The 24,624-nt window shown below is 38.8% G+C and overlaps 1 protein-coding gene across 1 annotated transcript in view; it reads left to right on the plus strand.

The window, feature by feature from the left end:
- brinp1 (bone morphogenetic protein/retinoic acid inducible neural-specific 1) overlaps positions 1–24,624 on the plus strand; it is a 151,024-nt gene that overhangs the window by 91,869 nt on the left and 34,531 nt on the right. The window contains exon 5 of the mRNA XM_079418656.1: positions 14,976–15,081. Coding sequence (XP_079274782.1) covers positions 14,976–15,081 — 106 coding nt within the window. The remainder of the gene's footprint in view (positions 1–14,975; positions 15,082–24,624) is intronic.

Consider the following 24,624-nt stretch of genomic DNA (forward strand, 5'->3'; position numbering starts at 1 on the left):
GTCTTTCTTCTTTGAATTTAAAATGAGACATTTTGAAGAATGTCCATGTTGCTCTTTTCCATATAATGAAAGCAGACTGTGACCAGGAGCTTTTTGTAGCTTGACACTGCCACTGCCTGCTTTCACTGTATGGAGAAAAAAAAGCAGCTTGTATAGAAAGCTGAATTAGCTTAAAATGCTCCCAGCATTTCTTGTATTTATTGCATTTTTACTAGTAAAAATTACTTATTAGAGAGTTTTTTAATTCATTTCTTGCAAGCAACAGTCACAATTACAGTTTTTCCCCCCATTCTATTAAAGTAAATACAATTAGCTTTGCAATTAATTTTTTGCTTGTAATGATTACAAATGAAGAGCTTTCTAATTAAATTATTTATTTTAACAATTACAATTAGAAGGGTTTCTAGATCAGCCCTAACTAATAACAATTACAGTTAGAGAGCTTTGCAATTCATTTATTGTAATAATTACAGTTAGACAGCTTTCTAATTCAGAGTTCTAGTAATTCTAATCCTAGTAAAAATCGCAATAAATGACCTTTTTAATGCAATTCTTGTTTGTAATATTTGCAATTAGATAGCTTTCTAATGAAATTATTGTAGTGATAACAGAGATATTTCTAATGCATTTCTTACTTGTAATCATTTTGATTAAAAAAGCTTTCTAATTGTACTTGTAATAATTCAAATTAGTGAGCTTTCTAATTCAATTCTTGTAATAATTACAGTTGGAGAGCTTTCTAATTAAATTCTTACTATATACAATTACAATTAAAGAGCTTTCTAATTCAGTTACTTGTAATAATTATAAAAATACAACTTTCTTATTAAATTCTTGTAATAATTACAGAGATTTATAATTCTTCTCTAACTATTAATAATTGCGATTGGAGAGCTTGCTAATTTAATTCTTACTTTTAATAATTACAACTGGATAGATTACTAATTAAGTTCCTGTAATAATTACAATTACATATTTATCTAATTAAATTCTTACTAGTAACAATGTTTTACAGCAAGTAAAATTTGGAGCATTTTAAGCTAAACTGGCTTGCCATAAGCACTCTTCTGAACATCCGCTTGTGTGCTCCACAGAAAAGAAAGTTGTATGTGTGTGAAATGAGAGTAAATAATTGATGACAGGATGTTTGCGTGAAATATTGCTTTAGGCTTCATTCTCCATGTGTCATTATTGATGTTGATTATTGATTGTATTGATGCTGATAATTGATTTTAGAGAATTTAATTTGTAAAATTCTGTACAAAACCTATAATCAAATGGTTAGTGAACCTTACATCTGATCTTAAGGTCAGTCCAGTTTTCCTTTCATATATTGCATATTAGAGCTGAAAAAACAATACTTCTTGAATTCAGTCGAAGCAGATTTGTTGTCTCGATCTGGAGGATTTTTACTGATAGAAACCAGACCCATTAAAGAAACATAACAGCACTGAAATACAGTTGAAATAATGTTATTATTATTATTTGTTTACATACTGCAAATATTGCAAACAACAAAGCTTATTAGATACAATGACCCAAAGAGATAACAGGCAGAATAATCAAATCTCAGCTTCTTGTATTTACAGATTTTTTTTTTTTTTTTTATTTTTTTATGCATGTGCATTTTTGTATGCTTCATGCGATTATTCTTTAATGTCACTGAACTTGAAGCATATTCATATACACATAAAACGAAAAATGAAGTGAATCAAGATCTCGCCTAAGAGCTTTAATAAAAGGTGCACTTTTATGATTGGGTGTTTTGGATTGACGAAGACTAGATTGATGCTGTGAGAGAGAGAGCTATGTGATAGTTGCCCCTCAAGGTCATGTCTTCCTCCCTCAAATGCTTTCAGCTGATTTAGTTTTAAACTCCATATGCAAATTTATGATTATGCATCGAGCGTTTCAGAGGACATCTATTTAACAATCTATTGGTTGGCCAGGATCCAATTTTAGTCGCTATCCTGCGGCGCGGTCCCAAAACAGGTGCTGTTAAAATGGAGCCTTTTTTTTTTTTTACCTGCACAAAACACATCAGCTGTGTGATTGTATGACATCACTCTTATGTGTGCAGTGTAACATCGCTCTGACTCGCTGCTGTAACAGAGCAGTGAAAACAATAGCTAAGATGGTAATATAGTTGCATCATTTGGCTGAAGAATATTAAGAATTCTGATTTCCCCACCTTGGACCTAAAGTAGCAGGACTATATTCATACATTTGTGCAAGGCAGTGGAGTAACACGACTGTCGCTGTAGGTCACATGACGATGATAACATGACTTATTCTATACATTATATAGGTATATATTATACGTATATATTTATAATGGTATTAAAGTTTGTTCATTTCCCTGATTTTGGACACACCCTGTGAATTAAAAGAACCTCAAACATTAGGTCAAAGTAACTTTATTAATACCCGAAGGTAAATTTGTTGCGCAGACAAGATGTTCATTCTTAAAACAAACCAATCCATCAGAGAAGAAAACAGTAAGTCTATCTATTATTGTTCGGTGGTATTAAATATGAATGGTTATTGATATTAGGAAATTAGTACTTTTATTAAATCGAGGATGCATTAAGTGACAGAAATGACATTAAATACATTTATAATATGTGGGTATTTGCCGAATAAAAATTTTACTGTCCTATGGTGTGACATACCAAAATTGTAAAAAACAAACAAAAAACTTAACATATGTATAAAATGTATATAAATATATCTTTATTCTTAGAGTTACAAATAACATGGGAGAGCTTTATCTTCAATGTTTTTTTTTTTACATATTTCTGTCACACCATTGGACACATTCATGTCAACTACCTGTGTATTTATAATACATATATTTATAATGTTATTTTTAAAATCGGTTTCACAAAAAAAAACAAAAAAGAAATTAAGCAGCACTTTTCAAAATTGATAATAAACCGAAATGTTTCTTGAGCAGCAAATCAGCATATTATAATTATTTCTGAAGGATCATGTGAAACTGAAGACTGGAGTAATGATGCTGAAAATTCAGCTTATGAATTACATTTGAACATATATTCACACAGAAAAATATATTTTATTATGTCATACTATTTCATGGTATTACTGTATTTTTTACTGAATTTTGAGTAGGGCCAGGCGATATATCGAACATGATGATCATGCGCATCTCGTCAGTAAAGCCGGTTCCGTGATTAGTGGTAAATCTCCATCACCTGCTTTCAAATGGAGAGGCATTTAATATACAGAGCCGTAGATCACTTATAAGCTACGCAATCGCCTTCGATAATGAACGTGATATTGTGTAGCTTGTCAGTCTTGTCAATCGCATGCGATATATCGCCCAGCCCTAATTTTGAGCAGAAAAGACTTATTTCAAAAACATTCAACTATATTGCCAACCCCAAACCGTTGAACAAAACTGTAAATAATTTAAATAAATGCTAAACAAATAAAACTTTATTTGTTTTATGTAAAGGCACTGCACTCTAAATATAGTGGAATATGTCATGTAATATGAGTTATTTCAGCAGTAAGTCAAAGATAAGTACTCTGCACATGAACAGCATCACATCCTGAGAATGACTCCAATAAAGCCCAGTGCGCTCTGTGCTATTTTTTCCAGTCCCTGTCAGACTGTATGATATGACAGCTGTGAGATCTCAGCTAAAGCTAATGCATACTGTGAGACATCAGCTTTCTTTTATGTCAAACACTGTGATATACATCTTTGGATTTTATTCATAATTGACATTGATAACTGGCTGCTTTACAACATCAGTCGTACCACATTCGGACGTTGCACTAATGTTAGAAAAGAAAAGGAATTTGGAGAAGCTGGAGGCTGTCGTGGACTGCTTATTTTTTCAGAGTGAATGCGTATCAACTAAAATCTGACATGTATCACTAGTTTGCCCTCTGTGTTTACCAAAAAAAAAAAAAAACATTGAACAATACAATGAAGACATCATTGGGCTCTCGGGTAGCTGAGGTTCATGTCCCTTTGCTATCAGAAGCTCAAAATAGAACTTCATTATAGGGATGACAGGTGACAGATGTAATAAGAAACAGGCACAGTCGTCATCCCATGATGCCCTGCTTCATCGCAGATTTCTCTGGATACAGTTTGTTCTTTAATGCTACAAGAGCTTCTAATCTTCCCTTAAGACAAAACAGACCCAGCTTTAATAGAAGCACGGAGCTGTCACCATCTTCCCGAAGATCTTCACATGAATATATGATAAAAGCAGGAACGACATCAACACAAACACATCCGGACAGACGGCCCTTTCCTAAAAGCCAAACATGTGCGGCAGGTGGAATCAAAGCTCACAGATTTACAGTCTTTTAAGTCAAATGTTTACACGCGTGTTATTGTGTTTATCTGTGTGAGCTTGAATGAGCATCAAGTCATGCGGCTTTTCAGCGTTTGTGCGTAATCCCTCAAATCTCCGTCTTCATTAGACGAAGGCTTTGGTTTTGTTTTATACTCTGGCAATCTATGTCTTAATCCTCTGATTATTTGTGTGTGTGTGTGTGTGCGAAAGAGTCCTGAAGCTTTTAGACTCCGGGGATTATTCCCTTTTCATGCCAAGAGATGTGTGTTACGGAGCTTCATAAAGGGATTTTCAAGAAATAGTTTTCTGAAACATGAAATACCAGTTATTTAGTCCGAATTATTAGTCATGTTCTTCCACAAAGCACTAAAGCAGATATTTATCTGAATGTTCATGCTGCTCTGTTACATTCAGCTTAGTTCATATAATAACTTGTGAGGAACAGATCTATATTTAATTCAGTACTTGCTGAAAGCCTTTATTGTAGCTCTCAAAGTATTGTGAATAAGAAATACACTATAGCATACTTCTGTAAACCGTATTTAATGTTTGCAAACAAATAATTGCATATTGATTGCAATAAAATTAAATTGTATTATAGAAGTTTGAATGTACAATGAATGCAGATAGCTGAACATCAGAGCATTTTTGACCCACTTAAGTAGGAGTGAAGTGCATCTTTAAATCGAGTTTAGTATGCTTTTAAATTGGTATTTTTTTATAATCTTTTGTCCTGCTAAAGAAGTACACTTATTTTGATGCGTTGACTAACATACTACAGCACATGTAAAGTACTTTATTATAATTTTAATTCTAGTCTGTTATTTAATATTAGATTACTATATTGTTACTATATTTTGTTATTTTGTACTAAATCGAATAAATTCATCATTAGAAATGTGGAATTAAAAATATATTTAAATACATGACATAAAAATTTCAATAACAATTACATTAAATAATATATTAGCTTACCCTAAATGTTTGTCAGTACATTTAGCAGTAACACTTTAACCATATTTCAAAGACAATAGAAGTAATTTGACATTAGTACAACATGCACTTTTTAAATGTTGAAAAACATAAGTGACACTCTTTAAGTGCACTTAAGAGGTTTTATATTTCATTAATATTGTATTATCTGCAAGTACAGTTTTTTTTATAATATACTCTAAGGATTCCAAATGCATTACAAGTGCATGGTCAATAAAAATAAGTGCAATTATTTTTCATAAGGGAATGTATTATTATTATTATTATTATTATTATTATTATTATTATTATTATTATTTCAATGTGTTCAAGAAGCACATTTGTATTTGTACAACATTCAGAACTATGACTTTTGAGTTCCAAGGAAAACAGACGATCATATGCACCGGATCGACACAAGGATAATTAAATGACAGAGTTTAATTTTTACCTCAGTTATTCTTAAAACAGAGTGTTTTCTCATTCTAAGTTCTCTTGTAGGTTTCAGGTGTGTTATTGTGATTCGCTCTGACGTGTCTCCTGCCTTCACCTGCCCACAGGCACTAAAGGTCAGACACGTGCTGCAGTTCTGCTACCGTGTCATTGCAATTAAAGTGACCCTGAGAGTGTGCAGAACTAACACTATCTGCAGAACAAAAGACTGTATTTAGGTCAAAGGCTGCTGTAAATCAGACTCTGGAGGCTGCATTAAGATGACAAAATAACAATGAGAAAACACAGGAAGAACTAGTTTCAAGTGCATATTTAGTTTAAATTAGAATCCAGAAAACCAAGAACTCATCAGCTTACGAAGAATACAAGACTAGAAGAACACAAGGGCTATTAATACACTGGGAGGTAAATGAACAAACACCTGGAAACAATCAAGAAGAGATCAGAAAACAATGCTGCCTCAAATGCACCTGGGAAACTCAAATCTCTGAATCAGGCATTCAGGGTTTAAGACCAACAACAAAAAAACAGAAGTAATCTAAAAAAAGGACCACCCAACACAATGCACTTTATTAATTCACATGGTATCTAACAGATACATTACATTTTCATGTAGCAAACCATGAAAAATAACTAATTGCACATTTAAAGGAATAGTCCATCTGAAAATGAAAATGTGCCCCACCTCAGGCCAAGATGTAGATGAGTTTGTTTCTTCATCACATTTGGAGAAATGTATAGCATTCCATCACTTGCTCACCAATAAATCCTCTGCAGTGAATGGGTGCCGTCAGAATGAGCATCCAAACAGCTGATAAAAAACATCAAAATAATCCACAAGTAATCCACACCCCTCCAGTCCATCAGTTAACTGTGTGTTTGTAAGAAACAAATCGAGTATTAAGACGATTTTAGCCTCAGACTATTGATTCTGTTGGTTCCATAATCTGTAATGATGCTTCCTTCAGTGAAAACATTGTGTGGTCTGAATGAGGAGAGAAATATGCACAGATAAAGCACAGTTTACAGGCCAAAACAGTCCAAAACAGCTCTAAACAAATAAGTGGGTGCATACATGCACAGTTTAAAAATGTATTTGTTTCTTACGAACACGCTGCTTTTGGCTTTACAAGATGTTATTTTATTGACTAGAGGCATGTGGATTATTGTGATGCTTTTATCAGCCGCTTGGACTCTCATTCTGACAGCACCCATTCATTGCAGAGGATCCAGTGGTGAGTGTTTGCTCAGGTTACCATCACTATTGTTAATACTATTTATTTCCAAATCTTAAGTCGTCCCACAGAGTTTTTTACTACAGACAGGAATGATTACTCAAATCATGCAGCTTGCAACGGAGGTGTGCTATTACTTTTCTAAGCAATAGGACTTACGATTTTCGCCCAGGGCCATTACAAGAACATATTGATTGAGTTTTCCAGGAGGGAAGGTGGTGTGCACACTTTATGATCTGACATATCAAGGCAGAACATACTGTATAAAGCAATAACCAACACCAACATATGCTGTAAATAATGTAGTGATATAAAAAAAAGGATTGTATTTAATGTTTATCGTGGCATTTTGATGTGTAGAGGGTGAAATGCAAAGCTTTGAAATGTTAAAACACAGTACCTTCATTGCTATTTCATTACTATTTTCCTAATTGCCGAATAGTGAAAACTATGAAGTAGCACAAATTGAGGTATGGCAATTATTAAGTGACCAAAACATGGGACACAAAATTAAAACGTCTTCAAATTCTAGCTCTGCTCTGGACATTCATAAACGTTTGTTGCATGCATACGTAAATGCAATCATGAGAAACGTCTCAGTTATGTATGTAACCCTCGTTCCCTGAAGGAGGGAACAGAGACGTATGTCGGAACTGACTGATGAATTGGGGATCACTTTGGGAGACTAATCTACTTTGAGTGTAAGAAAACAAGCCAATGCACATTGGCATGCGATAATTGCAACAGCTGCTCTGCGCTACAGCGCGAGTATTTAATGAGCAGTAGGTGCGTCGCATATTTGCTTTTCTGCTGAGGAGCTGAGCTAGTAATACGCATATGGGGTCGCTGCCGGGACAGCACATATGGACACCCAGCCTAACACAGGTTCCACAATACAACGAGTGAAGGCCTCGCGTCAGATGCTCTGCCATGTCTGACTGCCGGGGGGTGACGGAGGAACTTACAGGGTTAACCATACCTGGGGAACTCTACTGGAGCAAAAGACGCACGTATCTGGCCCAGCGGGCAGGAATGGCGTTGTAAGCCAACACTTTGAATGGGTCCTTCGCACTACTGGCCCCTGGGGGCGAGTACACAGGAAGATACCGGCTCTACACGAAGGCTAGATTTATTCGCGCAAGTCGCGTCTGATGTGAACGCACTGTTAGGAACCTGACGACCAGGTCGTGCTTACCAAGATACTTACCATCAACTGCGTCGTGATGTGCTGCAATTGCAGCAACATACACCTTCAGGGTGGAGGGAGACAGCCTACGCTTCAACCCTTCTTGCAGATAGGAAAGCACAACTCTGACCGGACATCTTCAGGGGTCCTCCCGGTGGGAAGAACACCAATCAACGAACAGGTTCCAGTTCAGAGCATAGAGGCACTTTGTAGAGGGGGCTCTAGCGAAAGTGATGGTGTCTACCACTGATTGGGGTAGGTCACCTAGAACCTCCGCGTCCCGTCCAGGGACCAGACATGAAGCTTCCAGTGGTCTGGACGCGGGTGCCAAAGGGTGCCCCGTCTCTGGGACAGCAGGTCCTTCCTCAGAGGAATGAGCCAAGGAGGGGCTGTTGCGAGGAGCATGAGTTCCGAGAACCAAGTCCGGCTGGGCCAGTATGGCGCAACTAACACGACCTGCTCCTTGTCCTCCTTGACTTTGCACAGGGTCTGTGCGAGAAGGCTCACTGGGGGAAACACATTTTTGCGAAGGCCCTGGGGCCAGCTGTGCGCCAGTGCATCCATGCCGAGAGTGACCTTGGTCAGAGAATAAAACAGCTGGCAATGGGTCGAGTCCGGAGAGGCAAACAGGTCAACCTGTGCAGCTCCGAAGATACCACAAATAAGTTGGATCACCTGGGGATGGATTCGCCACTCTCCCGGAAGGGCGGGATGTCGTGAGAGCTCATCGGCTGCATGATTGAGCACGCCAGGGATGTGAATGGCCTGAAGCGACCTCAGATGCTTCTGACTTCAGAGGAGGAGATGGCGGGCGAGTTGCCACATGCGACGGGAGCATAGACCACCCTGGCGGTTGATGTACGCAACAGTCGCAGTATTGTCCGTACGGATCAGCACGTCCTTGCCATGTAGCGGCACTTTGAGGCGGCCCAGCACAAGAAGTACCACTAGCAACTCGAGGCAGTTGATGTGCTAATGCAGTTGAGGTCCCATCCACAGACCCGACACTGCATGTCCGTAGTACGTGGCCCGCCAGCCCGTGGCAGAGGCATCAGTGAAAGCCACAGCATGCCTGGACACTTGTTCTAGAGGGACTCCTGCCCGCAGAAATGAAGGGTCTGACCACAGGCTGAAGGTTTGGCAACAGTACGGGGTGATGGACACCCGGTGTGTGTGCTGCTCTGCCACGCCCGTCTCGGGACTCGGACGTGAAGCCAGTGCTGAAGCGTCCTCATATGAAGCAACCCGAGCGGCGTTACTGCGGCTGCTGATGCCATATGCCCCAGGACCCTCTGAAAAAGTTTCAGTGGGGCCGCTGTCCTACCTCTGAACGAATTCAGGCAGTTCAAAACTGACTGGACACGCCGTCTGGTTGACCGAGTCCAACTCCATACCGAGAAAAGTGATCCTCTGCACAGGGGAGAGTTTGCTCTTTTCCCAGTTGACCCAAAGTCCCAAGAGGCTGAGGTGACAGAGCACCATGTCCCTGTGTTCGCACCACTGGTCCTGAGACTGTGCCAGTATCAGCCAGTCGTCGAGATAGTTGAGAATTCGAACGCTGCGTTCTCTGAGAGGAACAATGGCTGCCTCTGCGACTTTCGTAAAGACACGAGGCGACAGGGACAGCCCGAAGGGTAGGACCTTGTACTGATACGTTTGACCCTCGAATGCAAACCGTAGGAATGGCGAGGGGGAGAATTGAGACATAAAAGAGCGTGTCCTTCAGGTCAATCGCTGCAAACCAATCTTGGGGACGGATGCACTCGAAAATGCGTTTTTGCGTTAACAGTGCTTGAACGGGAGCTTGTGCAGAACCTGGTTCAAGGTTCGCAGGTCCAAGATTGGCCGTAACCCACCACCTTTCTTGGGCACAATGAAGTAGAGCCAGCGAGACGGCTGGGGAGAGCTAGAAAGGCTCCCAGACACCGTGCAAGTGGGATCAATGGAACCACAGACGTACCCGGGTTGGGGCAGTGAGGTGGTACACAGGGACTCAACTAGGGAGGCACTGAGGCAGCCCGAAGTGGAGTCTGAGTGAGCTGCGCAACACTTACCTGGTTCCAGGGTGGGACAGAGGGAGTGAGAGAAGGCCTGGTGGACTCTGAGGAGCCAGCGGCGGAACAAAAGAAAAAGGAAACAAAAGATTCTCCACCCGGCCCTCCTCCGGGGGAGGGAGTGATGTAGCCTCTGTCTGCATCTGTGCCACTGAAAACTGCTGGGCAAAGTTTTCAACGGCGTCGCCGAAGAGGCCGGCCTGACAGACAGGGGCATTGAGGAACTGTACTTTGTCGGGCTCACACAAATCTGCCAGGTTCAGCCACAGGTGGCGCTCCTGGACCACTAAGGTGGACATCGCCCGACCCAGGGAGCATGCAGTGACTTTCGTCACCCGTAGGGCAAGGTCCGTCGCTGCACACAGTTCCTGCATAACTCCTGGGTCGGAACTACCCTCGTGCAGCTCCTTGAGCGCTTTGGCCTGGTAGACCTGCATGAGCGTCATGGCATGCAGGGCGGAAGAGAGGACAAGAACTTACCCGCTCGGGAGGGGAGACGACGCGGATTACCCACCATGAGGTGGCGGTCTTGGGACAGAATTGCATCGACACAGACCGCTCCACTGGGGGGAGATCCACGTACCCCTTAGCCGCCCTGACATCGAGGGTAGTGAGGGAGGAAGAAGGACCAGACTGGCTTCGGGCAGAAAAAGTTGCCGTCGACAATTTAGTCACTTCCTCATGCACTTCCGGAAAGAAAGGTACTGGGGCGGAGCGCTGAGAACCAGCACGGGCCACCCCAAGAAACCAATCGTCCAGCCGCGATGGCTCAGGACACGGTGGAGGGTTCCACTCAAGCCCGACGCTCGTGGCGGCCCCGGGAAAGCATAGCAGCCATCTCTGGGTCGGACTTGGGCAACGCTGCCACACCCAAAGGGGGAAGTTCAGCCGAATCTTCTTCCCCGGAGGACATACACTCACCCTCAGACACAGCGATCGACATCTGGTCCTCCTGGGGAGCCCCAAAAGTGACGACTGGTACCGCACGAAGCGGATCAGCACGCCCTCTTGTCAACTCTACTGGTTGCAGTGTCATGGAGGAGTGAGGAGCCCGAGGAGGTTGACTTGGCGGGGTATTCCTAACTGTAACCCTCAGGTCACCTAGGTTATTAGCCGAAGTAGGCTTCTTTTGATCTAGCCCAGAAGAAGGACTAGATCGGGGAATATACGAAGGGGCTCCTGTTTCCTCAAGATACTGGAGTCTCGACCTTAACACTGAGATGGACACGTTCCCGCAGTCAGAACATGTACCATCCATGAGTGCCACCTCAGCATGTGCGAGGCCCAAATATGTGAGCCAGTAATCATGACCATCACCGGGGGGCAGGTAGCGACCGCATCCAGTAGCACACGGTCTGAATGACATCTTGAAAAAGACGCAGGGTCAAACCATGTGTGCTCTTTTAGGAATTTGCTCTCTACTGGTGCTGAAACGCACAGGGAAATGGCCGTGGCTACACAACAGTACAATAGTGCAAGCCTGTTGTGAGCACTCTCAACTGTATAAACAGCCATCTTGTTGAAGGCGCCCTCTTCATGAGCTGTGAGAACAGCTGTTTTTGCTCTCTCATGAGATCGCGGCCAACACTGTCAGTGCCATCACACCCGTACCAGACACGTAGAGGCTCGTTTCCCAAACAAGCAGCTCGTCTTCCACCACTTCCGAAGAAGAAAGAAGCACACGCACAGGAACGCATGTGTTCGGCTGCGAAGTGAAAAGCAAATATGTGACGCACCTGCTGCTCATTAGATACTCACGCTGTAGTGCAGAGCAGCTGTTGCAATTATCGCATGCCAATGTGCAGTGGCTTGTTTTCTTACACTCGAAGTAGATTGGTCTCCCAAAGTGATCCCCAATTTGTCGGTCAGTTCCGACGTACGTCGAACATGACCAACTGAAGGGGAACATAAATTCAGAAACGTGTGTCCATACTTTTGATCAGATCATAAAACCACTTCAGTTATATTTCAGAGATAAAGATGTTTGAGAAAAAGGCTATTAATGCAGTACTTATTATGCAAAATAAAGCCTCTGAAGGTCCTCTTTTTGAAGCCAACTGGACAATTCATACGAAATGTGAAACAAGACAAAGTAAGACCCTCTGAAATCATAAAGATGGAGATGGAGATGCACCACAGCATGTTTTGAAGTTGCAGATGTTATGCTGAGATGTTTTTAGCTCTTACATCCACTTTTTGACGTACCCCTTTAGTGCAATTTTTTTAACAAATAGGGTACCCCTTTAGCATAATTTTTCGATGTGCAGGGTCATCCATATGGCATAAGAAACCTTTGGCATAAATATGCTGACACGAAAGACATTGGGAATTTTATCATCATGATTAAATTATATATTGGGCAATGGAGGACCCTGCATGTCGAAAAATGGCTCAAAAGGGGTAAAACAATTATTTAAAAAAAATTAAGTTAAGTCAAGTTGAGCTTTATTGTCATTCCGCTACATGTGGGGACATATAGTGGAACGAAATGCCGTGCCTCGCAGGACCACGGTGCTACATAAATACAGGCATACAACAATGAAGTAAAAAAAACACTATTAACCTATACACAACTAACCCACTGACAGATTTTAACAATAAGTATACTATATATAAATATTTACCCTATACAAACTAAAAAAATAAAAGATAAAAAATACAAACTATACGAATGCTTCACATAAATATTTACCCTATACAAACTAAAAAAAAAAAAAGATAAAAAATACAAACTATACAAATGCTTAACGTAAATACTGTACATGTGCAAAGAGAAACATTTTGAGTCAAGCAGCTGGTTGGGGAACAGTGCAAGATGATTTGTAGTGCATGAGCATGTAAACATACATATATTGCTGAGTCTTTTGTGGGATTGTGTAAAAATACACTAAAGGGGTACCTTGAGCATCAAAAAATGACTCCAAGGGGTCCAGACCAAGCGTATGGGAAAAAAAAAAATGGATGAAAATAATCTGACAAATGTGTATAGCCTACTTTTAAATGTAGGAAGTAAGTTTTTGTAATGCTGGTTGAAAGTCCATTCACATCACATAAGCGATCAATAAGTTAAGTGGTTCAAATGTATTTATATGCATTTTTATGGACTGTGGATGGTGTACGACCATTAAATGTTCATCCAATCATATCCCTTGGTCCCTTATGATAGGCTGTCTTACCTGCCTATCAATGTATGTATTTGCATACCTCCAGGCACCCTGTTCGCACAGACATGATACGTTATCATCAGTGAGTTACATTATGCTATTGCAGACCGAGTGAGAATGGAAGGCGTTATTATTGTAAAATTATGTGGTTTGTACTGTAATGTTTTCTCACCAGTGAATGAGACATGAGGTAATTTGACAGCATTGCATTCTACCCTTCAGAAAACACAGTTTCACATTGTTTAGCTGGTTAGCCTCTGCTCTGCCTGTGCGCGGTCATGTGTTTTGGAGGAGGTGTGGCTTTGGAGACTGATTTGCAGGGAGGGTGGGATCTTATGCTTTCAAAACAAACTTGCTATCTCTAGCCTCTCTGAAATCACCTAACCTATATTCAAGTATAAAGAAATAGAAAGGTGAAGGACATTAGTTTTAATTCTAAGTGGGAAGTCATAATTTTTAAGTATTCGCAAATAGGGGTGTGCGATATAGACACAAATAATATCTCAATGTTTTCTGGGATTATATTGATAACAATAATTAGACAATATTTTGCTAAATGTGTGTTATTGTGCGGGTGTTTTAAGGACAGCTGACTCCTAAAGTTTTTAGTATTCTTCATATTCTAAATATTTTTTGCAAAATACTCAATGTCAAATCGAACATCGTTAAAACACCAGTTATGATATTGTAGTAAAAAGAGAATGGTCCCTTTAAGCCTATTCACTGTGTTTGTTCTGTTCCTATTCCTAATGGCTGTTCAGTTACGTCAATCTGAGAATATGTGCTGAGTTACGTTTGTACGTAGAGTCGATAATAGAGGTTGCTTGCATGCTCATCGTATGGTCGGGAAAGCTAACTGCGTGCTCGACAACATTATCGCAGATGATATATATTGCACACCCCTATTCACAAATATTATTTTAAAATATGCACACAATCATTCTCATTTATACCCATTGTATGTTGAAAACAAAACATTTCACCTCATCACGTTCAGTTAGGAATTACATGAATCATGTAAATGATACCATATTTTCAATTCAAAATGTCAATAATTGAGAAACAAAATCAAGTAGTTTGCATCACTGGATATTACTGTCAGTCGTTTACAGTTTCTACCACAAAACAGCTGTCAATATTAAATGTTTAAAACTCCATTCATCTTACCTTGCTCTCTTTAAATGTTAAAACTGATGCTGGAATTCAAGCTTCTTCTGTTGACAGTAACACCGCCTACTTTGATTTGATTGATCAACTCGGTCATTTTGACATTTATGAGCACTGTTAAACCGCTGAAGCATGTCAGCCTAAAAATGTGACTTTTAAATCTTTTTGTCATCCGGAGAAACAGAGCACTACGTAATGGAGTGCAGCAGAGCGGTATAAGAGAGTCAAATATAGGAATTTGTCCATTTTTAATTATTGGGGTTGTTCCCCTAATTGTTTATGGTGGTTACGGCTCTGACTTTATCAAAGTACAAATCCCCACAGAATAATTATTGAGTACAGTAATCAAGTAACATTGCTCAGGTATTTTACACATGTAGTTTAACGTGATCTGTGTCTGTCTTCAGGTGACGGAAACACGGACGGGTCCACTCGGCTGCAGCACGTATGATAATCTGGACTCTGTTAGTTCTGTTCTTCTTCAGAGCCCGGAGAGCAAACTCCATCTGCAAGGTAAGTGACTTTTGCATTTCATTGTGGTTTCATTTGGTTGTGTTCACACTGCACCCAATTCAAATTTGTACTGCCTGACTGTCTGTTACAAACTCACTTGAGTCAGAAATACCAAAACAATCAGATGAGAATTGACTACTAGTGACGGATAGGAAGGAATAGCAAACTTGAACATAATGACTGTTACTTTTCAGAGTGAAATAAGCTCAGATTTAATCTCAAAAAGCTGTATGTATGTGTGAACAGAGCTCACAGAATCACAGACGTTTAAGGGTGCTGACAGCTGAGTTTATCACAGAGATTTTTAGGGGGTCTGAGATGAAAGACGGATGACTGAAACCCTGCTAAGCAGGGTCTAGAAACACCTAGGATTTGCATAAATGACTTTTTGCATCCATCATCAATCCAGCTGCTTGTGTGTCAAATTAAAAGCAGACAAAAAAGTGCAGAAATGTTTTCGTTTCAGCATTTACATATGAAAAACATCATTATGTCTTTATAAATCTTGTCTATCAGAAAACACTTTTTTTAGATTTTACTGTGTGCACATCTGCTGTATTGACACATGCTTTAAAAGAGAGAAACACAGTTGCACAGCTGCGATGAGATGCGCCTGCAGGGAAAATAAATGTGTATGAATCTGTCTGGCTGATAATACTAGAGGTTACACAAGATTTGATCACCAGGGATGGGAACTGAAGAAACATAACCAATTCTGTTCTTTAACATTTACAGTAATGACTTTTAAGATGGAAGTATGTTAGTTTTTATCTTTTTTTTATTTATTTTTGTTTTAGAATTACATATTGCATTATGTTGTTAAAATAAAAAAGTTTTAAATTATATATATAATTTCCTTAAACTATATATATAATATACATATATATATATATATTATACATTTTTTATACTTTAATTTATCATATTTTATGATTTTCAAGCCATTTTAAAATTAACGGCAAATGTCGTGGCAGAAAATGACTAGTACCTTTTTTTATGTAAAATGTAAATGGTTTGTGATTTAGACAGATGAGTTTGCCTATGATTAATTAAAGCTAGCTCATAAGAGTCATTTGTTCATGAATTGCACTACAATGTTCATATTGTGGAATTTATTTCATGCGACCAGCAATGACACTGCAATATCCTTTATTGCATTTATTGTTTAGTTGTATTATTTCATTTAATTCAGGCTGCAAACTCACAACACATAAAACATTTATTTTGCTGTGGTATTGAAGATTTAGCAGTGGCGCTACAGACACTGTCAGAGTGTTTTATTAACAAGTTGCACCTGCATTGGTGGATGAATTCACATGCAAAAACTATCCTTCACCACCCACATGCTCAGAGTTAAACAGATGTGATCAGCTTTGAATGAATCGGTTTTAATGTGAGGTTTGATAACTAACTAGATAGAAGCGTCACACTCGTGTCTAATTGCATGTGTTGTGATTCATGTTTTAACTCTACTAATAGTCTAGTTAGCAGAGGCTGTCTTATGCATTTTCTCTTTTGGTTAACTCAATTTTTTTGTCATAATCTGAAATATGAATGCTTGTTAGAAGTATCGCTAACACATTTGGGGTATGTAATGAAAGGAATCTGTCGGAGCCACGAGCGGCTCAACTTTATCCATCTTTTATCTGGCTGTCTTATTTTGAATATTCTCTGTGAAAGCTCTCAGCAGGTAACAGGCTTTGATGCTGCACGTCATTACGCTGCATAAAACATCCCATCGTGATGACAGTATGTCAGGTCATGGCGGAGAGCGGTCATCCGTGCCGTCTTGATCTGGATAAAAGTCTTGTGCTGTTGGTCTGCTATCAGGCCGTTGTCTTTGAGATGTTTGGAGAAGATGGATTTGATGGCTGTTGATGGAAATATCTTCTCAGAGACGAGCAGCTGAAGATGAGCAAACATCTGCTGATGAAACAGTCTCACATACCGTTGTCATAAGGTCTCGTCCACTTTGCAGCTTATTCTGACCAGCAGCCACTCACTTAGTTAGGAAAATATAGAAGCCTGTTTATGTCACATTAGAAAAAACAAAAATCATGCATTAGTAAGCAATTATTTTGAGATAAAAGTCAAAATTGTGAGATACCAAGTCATGCCTTTGTAAGTAATAATCATGAGATTAAAAAAGTCAAGTCACAATTATGAGATAGAATATAAAAAAAATATGATAAAAACATTGTGACATACACATCGTCAGAAATAGAAAATACTAAGGCACAATTATAAAATAATTATTTTTTATAAAAACTTTGAGATATACAAATATGACACACATCAATTATGAGATAAAATGTAAAAACTATGAGATGTAAATATTATGACATACACATCATCAGAAATATTAAATAATAAGTCAACATTATGAGATAAAATGTAAAAACTTTGAGATATATATATAAAAATATGACATACATATAATCAGAAATGTGAAATACTAGGTCACAATTATGAGATAAAATATAAAATCTTTGAGATATAAAAAAAAATATGACAGAAATGTGAAATACTAAGTCACAATTTTGAGATTATATGTAAGAAACTGACATACAAAAATTATGACACAAAGTTAGAAACATGATATTCTAAGTCATAATTAACGTTATAATTATGAGTTAAAATCTTTTTTTTCTTTTATGTCATAATTTTGACTTTTTAACTCATTTCAACTTTTTATGTCATGATTGTTACTTGGTATTATTATTATGACTTATCTCATAATTATTACATCTGGTCGATTTTGAATTTTAATTGCATACATATTACATTTTATCATAATTGTATGCCTTTTTTATACATAAAAATTATGTATTATTTATATTATATATGTATATACATTTCATACTGTAGTTTCAACCTTTTATGTCAATTACAACTTTTTCATGTCAAAATACAATAAATCAGTGGAAAAATACTTTATTTCCTTCCATCCATAACTGCTGGATGAGGCGGATAGAACAGAACACATTGTTTTATGTTTTAATTTTATTACACAGCATCATTTAGTGAGCTCTTGGTGCAATACACGATAGAACAGCGACACATAACCCATCAGCCTAAAACATCTGAATGATGATATACACAGACCAACACTGCAGACGGAAGCAAGAGCACAACCCTGTGACTGAGACCATCTGTGTGCTTCCTAAGAGACACTCTCAAAATCATCTATTTCATCATACATAACATTTATTTAGTTTCTGTGGTGTAAGGCAGGTTTAAATATAAATTACCTGCTCTACACATTTTTAGAAGGTTGGAATGAAACTGCAAATTTTGTTTTCACTTTTCCACCAGAGACAAAACAGAGAGTTTGAGAGAACAGCTGTAGAAACTGATTATGAAGCGTTTTCTGAGGACACTCTCAATACGCTTCGTTCCGTTCATCCGCAAACTTTTAGTTTCTCGAAAGTGCAATATCATTGTTCATTTCCCTGTCTGATGTGTGTTTCCGCACTATGCATTTCACCACGACCCTCTGCGGACTGAAACTTTGTCTGTATTTAGAATTGTATATTTATACACATATTTACATACATACACTGGAAATGGAAGGTCAAGTTGAGCGCTTTGTATTGTGGGAGTATTTTGTGAAGTGTCCTTTGCTGTATGCTACAGTACTTATGTTGGTAAATGCATCAGGTCATTATTCACACTGTTCACAGTAAACATGCTGCAGAAAGTATAAGTGGATCATGACACCATTTTCGTATTTTGTATCTTTGCGTTGCTTTCCACTAAGTAGATTAAAAAAGAAATGGGGAAAAAGTGTTTTTGATCTTAAATTTATTTTGAGTATTTATCTTTTGTTTATTTTTTTCTTACCCAGCTGTTGTTGCTCTTATTTATTTATTTATTTATTGTTATAAGCAAAACGTCTAATGTAAATAAGAAAGTTTTATGCTAATAGGGTAATAAAAATAAATATTATTTTTTCTTATGCAGTTTTGTTTTGCTAGTAAATGTATCATTTTAATTATGTTTTGCTGCAAAATAAAACAACATTTATTTATTTATTTAAAAAAAAGTCAAATAAAGTAGGTAGATATACTCTTTCCACATGTCAAGACAAAATGCAAAAGAACAAGCACGGTCGGTCACTAAAAACAGACACTTGATGTCACATCTACTGTTCGTGTGTATGTCTCACGCTCCATCGGCGGAAGCGTTGAGTGAAGATATGGCACGTGATTGACACGGACTGAGATTTAACACACTTACATGAGCGCGAGATGGCCACGATCACGGGACGGCCATGGCGTCTGTCGTCTCCCATTATAGTTGTCTCCTGTGTCTGCATCTCTTGATGAATTAGGAAAGGTCACTTTGAAGGAATTGTTGTTGCCATTAATAAAATTGCCTTGCGATCTTCTGACTGAAGTCGATTGCAAGTAATAATCCTGATGGGAATATGGAAGGAGGGGAGGATCAGCTGTTTAAAGAAATCTGTAAACAAGGTGGAGATGAAGCATCGCCTGGTCAATTGCCTCAATGACTTCATTTCATAAAGCACCTAAAATGAGAAGTCATTGTAAACTTACCATGATGGGGAAAAGTTGAATCACACAGACTGCATGTGATGTATAAGATCAGTCATATTCAGTCATTTCATAAAAAAAAAACTGTTCATTACACCTCTCTGAGTTTTAGTTCAGGAGCAATAATAGTGAGGCAATAATGATGCAACATAATGATGATATATATATATATTTTTTTTTATATATATATATTGCGGGTTCGAGTCCCCAGCCGGCAGGGATTGTAGGTGGGGGGAGTGAATGTCCAGCGCTCTCTCCACCCTCAATACCACGACTGAGGTGCCCTTGAGCAAGGCACCGAACCCCCAATCCGGGTTTGTGTTCACGGTGTGTGTGTGTGCACGTTGGATGGGTTAAATGCAGAGCATGAATTCCGAGTATGGGTCACCATACTTGGCAGTATGTCACTTCACTTATGTCACTTCACTTATAACTAAAATTACAATACTTAATATTAATTAATTAATAATTAATGTTTTTTAATGTTTTATACTGTATAAAGGCTTTAAGTCAAGTTAAGGTAAATGTGACATTACATGAGATTATTGTTTTCAAGCTGTTTTATACTGTTTTTCCATAACTGAAACACTGATCGATCAATTACATGAGATGATCGTTTCACTACAGCGATCATGACACATTAAAGAATGACAAAACCAGATTTATTGTTTGGATTTCATAATAAAACTGACAGAAGTTGAAAGCTGAAACTTGTTTCATATCTAGCATAACAAAACACAAAGCTTACTGGTATTATTGTGTGGCAAGGGCTACAAATAAAATTTTCTCCACTCACATATAAGAGCAGCGAGAACATTTTGCTAGATATCTGCTTTTGTTTTCCACGGAAGGAAGTAAGTTATAAGAGCTTGGAACAACAGGGTCATTAAAAGTTGAAAGATTTTTCACGTTTGGCTGAACGAACCTTTTAAAGGGATGTTTTTGAAGGTCTAAAGATGAAGGTCTTTACAGGTCAGTGGAGTTTAGAGGACTCTCTGTCTCTCTCTGTACGTCCTGCTTCAGAATAATGAGCTGGTGGCTATTTTAAAAGTTCAGCATTACAGTATTTCAGGAACTGCCTTTAAGGGTTGAGCTTAAAAGTTGACATTTTCCGTTTTGTCACACAATCTATCTGAGATCTTTGTCAGCGACTGTAAGGCACATGACTTTGTTGTTTTAATCCGTCGCTGTTGTTAATGTATTTGCTCAAACACGTTTCTCTGTTTTTTGAGCAGATTTATGCAACTGCTCCATTAATTGGATTGGATAAGCAGCGATCAGCACTGGAGCGTTTCACAGTTTGTGGTCTGTATCCACTGCTGTTTTGGAACTATTTCTGTTGCAGCAAAAATCTTCAATATCTGGCCATAGCATGTCTGAAATGTCACTTACTCAATATTAGGCCTGGGTATCAGCAACTCCCTCATCACAAAACATGCCACAGTCCAACACTGTGACGTATTGTATTTTAAATAAATTTAAGTCTATTTATTTTTCAAAGCAGCTTTGACCTCTTTGTAATTTCTAAATCGAACTGTGCTGTAGTATATACACTACCAGTCAAAAGTTTGAGGTCAAGGAGATATTTTGAAAGAAGTCTCTTATGCTTGCCAATAATTTGATCAAAAGTACAGGAATATTGTGAAATATTATTACTATTTTCAAATATCTGTTTTCTATGTGAATATAATTTATTGCCATCATCAACGTTGACTTTTCTGCATCATTACTCCAGTCTTCACTCTTCAGTGCCACATGAACCTTCAGAAATTCTTCTAATATGCTGCTCAAGAAACATTTCGATTATTATCAATGATAAATAAATAGTGAAAATCATGATTATTTACTATTTATTTTTTAGGATTATTTGATGAATGGAAAGTTCAGAATAGCAGCATTTATTTGAAATAGAAATCTATTGTAACATTATATGTTTTGTAAAATGTTGCCATTTTATAGGCCGATATGGCTACTCTCATTCCGGCATAATAATCAAGGAACTTTGCTGCCGTACCATGGGTGCAGCAGGCACAATGATATTAAGCAGTGCCTGAAAGTAATCCCCATAAGTAGTTACCTAGCGGGGACTACTTTCAGGTGCTGCTTAATATCATTGCTCCTTGATTATTACGCCAGAATGAGAGTATAGTTCCTAGCCATATCTGCCTAGAAAATTGCAACTTTTCGTTTTCCGTCGGTCTTAGTATACGATGTAACTACAGAAGAATCAAGCTTTAAATATGAAAATTATCGAAACTCTTTGGTCATTTTTAAGCGAGGGCCAATGGTCTAATCCGATTCAATGATCTATGCTAAGCTAAGCTAAAAGTGCTACCGCCAGACCCGAAGATCGGCTGAATGGATTCAAAAACGGTAAATCTCAACTGTTTAACTCTTGGGGAGTTGTAAAATAAGCCTATTTTCAAAAAAAGTGGATTGTTCCTTTAAAGAACAGGGAGTTTTTTTGCTTTTTTTTTTTTTTTTTTTGTTCCTTTCCTTCTTGTTCTCATTCAGAGAAAGACACGAGTCAAGTGACTTTGCCTCAGGATATCTGACGGAGCGTGATAATGACATGCTGTTACATTTCCAAATGCAATAAAATCAACTTTGCCATCGTGTCGACATCACAGACACACACTAATCAGCCGCTCTCGTCAGCTCCTGCAGGATCTTTGATTTTCTGATTTGGAAATAACTGTTAGATTTCTGTGCTGCAGTGTGTGAGGAATTCACTGCATTCCTCCCCGGCCACATTTTGCCCATCTTGTGACGTCTCCACCAGATTAGACTGTAATTGTGCCCTGGAACCGAGTCAGAGCACACTGACCTTCAGCCCACAATGCCACCGGCGAGTCTTCATTTCATTACTAAAGCCTGAGTTTCACTAGTGTGGTGGTTGAATGAGCAACACCGATGGCACAAACTACAGCTGAGAATGAAATGACAAACCATTCACACTTTTAATTACACAGTGTACTGCAGACAAAGTCAGGTTTGAGATGTAACGTTATGATGACCGTCTGGTCAGGTAGACAGTCCAAAAACCAAATAGATGACTAGTAAGATATTGTAACTGTTAATGGGATCAAAAATGTTAATTAAAAGTCATTCAAAAGCAGTATTTTTCTTGTATTGTGATAGCATAACTTTTGCAAGCAACCTGAACATAGAGAAGAATTAGTAAAGAATGATTAATTTATTCATTATTTGAATGAATGAATGAATGGATGAATGAATGAATGAATGAATGAATGAATGAATGAATGATGCATTTATATAGCGCTTTATTGTGTATTGCTGTACACCCAAAGCGCTTTACAATCATGGGGGGGGGTCTCTCCTCAACCACCACCAGCAAAACGGCACCAGTGCACTCACCACACACCAGCTACAGGTGGAGAGGAGAGAGAGTCATTGAGCCAATCAAGTGTATGAGGATTATTCGGAGGCCATGATAGACAAGGGCCAGTAGAGGGAATTTGGACAGGACACTGGGGTTACACCCCTACTCTTTACGAGAAGTGCCATGGGATTTTTAATGACCACAGAGAGTCAGGACCTCGGTTTAACGTCTCATCCGAAAGACGGTGCTTTTTGACAGTATAGTGTCCCCGTCACTATACTGGGGTGTTAGGACCCACACAGACCACAGGGTGAGCACCCCCTGCTGGCCTCACTAACACCTCTTCCAACAGCACCCTAGTTTTCACCGGAGGTCTCCCATCCAGTTACTGACCAGGCTCAACCCTGCTTAGCTTCAGTGGGCAACCGATCTTGGGCTGCAGGGTGATATGGCTGTGAATTAATTAATTAATTTATTTATTTAAATCAGTTTCCACAAATATATTCAACAGCACAGCCGTTTTCAACATTGATAATAAATCTTTGAGCAGCAAACCAGCATATTATAATGATTTCTGAAGGATCATGTGACATAGACTGGAGTAATGATGCTAAAAATTCAGCTTTAATCACAGCAATGAATTATATTTTAATGTATATTCACACAGAATACAGATATTTGAAATTGTAATAATATTTCATTACTGTACTGTGTTCTTGATCAAATAAATGCAGCCTTATTTTAAAAACATTTTAAAAATGCTCCTTCCTAGATACTATTAGTTTTTTTTTTTAATTAATTATCCCATTAAAGGCCACATCCATGCGTCCCTAAGAAATGCTTCTGAGTAGTTTCTGCTGGACATTATCCTAAACAAGTCTGTGAACTAACTAACTGGTCATTCAGATGACCCTAGGTGATTATGAAATCATGTAGATTTGGACATCTGTAATATATCAATGTAATTTCAACTCAGCAGCAAATAACACAAAGGCTTTGAGCTGTATTCAGAATGCATGAATGCATAATGATTTGATCATATGAAAAAGATTCAGTTTTATTCACACTTCATTTCCAAGCTGTTAATATTATAACACAGTAAGTGATCTTTGCTAGCATTGCCTATATGATGGCTGTGAATGAAGAGAACATGTACTGTAGAAATAAAGTGCACTGTGACCCAGGCCGATTGAATATCGCAGACATGTTTTCTGCCATCTGGCTGAGAATGCTAATGTTTCACCTGAGAAGCATGACGTATTGATTCAACAATCCACCCGTTCAAGTCAGGCCAGCCTGCTCATTTTTTCCAGCCATGTTCTTCCGCACTCTCAATTCATCTGACATTATGTGGCTTGTGTTAGCGTTATCCAAGCATGCCTCACTCAGTGATAACGGTATGGCCTGGGGAACAGGCTATTCAAGCAGGCGTCCGGTGAATGGTGAGGCCAGAGGGGCGAACGGCTGGTCACAGAGATCATTCCTGCCCCGAAGACAGCCAGATGCAGACCGGCACAGAGTCCCAGCATTGGAGACCTGGGCCAGACCCGCCGGGGTTTCCAGGCCTGGAGACAGATCGCTGCTCAGGCCTGATCTGAGGTCACGGGATGGAGTTTGATTTCCAGAGAGCAACGAAGAACAGCT

This window comes from Barbus barbus (assembly GCF_936440315.1).
Source record: "Barbus barbus genome assembly, chromosome: 6".
Classification (NCBI taxonomy): domain Eukaryota; kingdom Metazoa; phylum Chordata; class Actinopteri; order Cypriniformes; family Cyprinidae; genus Barbus; species Barbus barbus.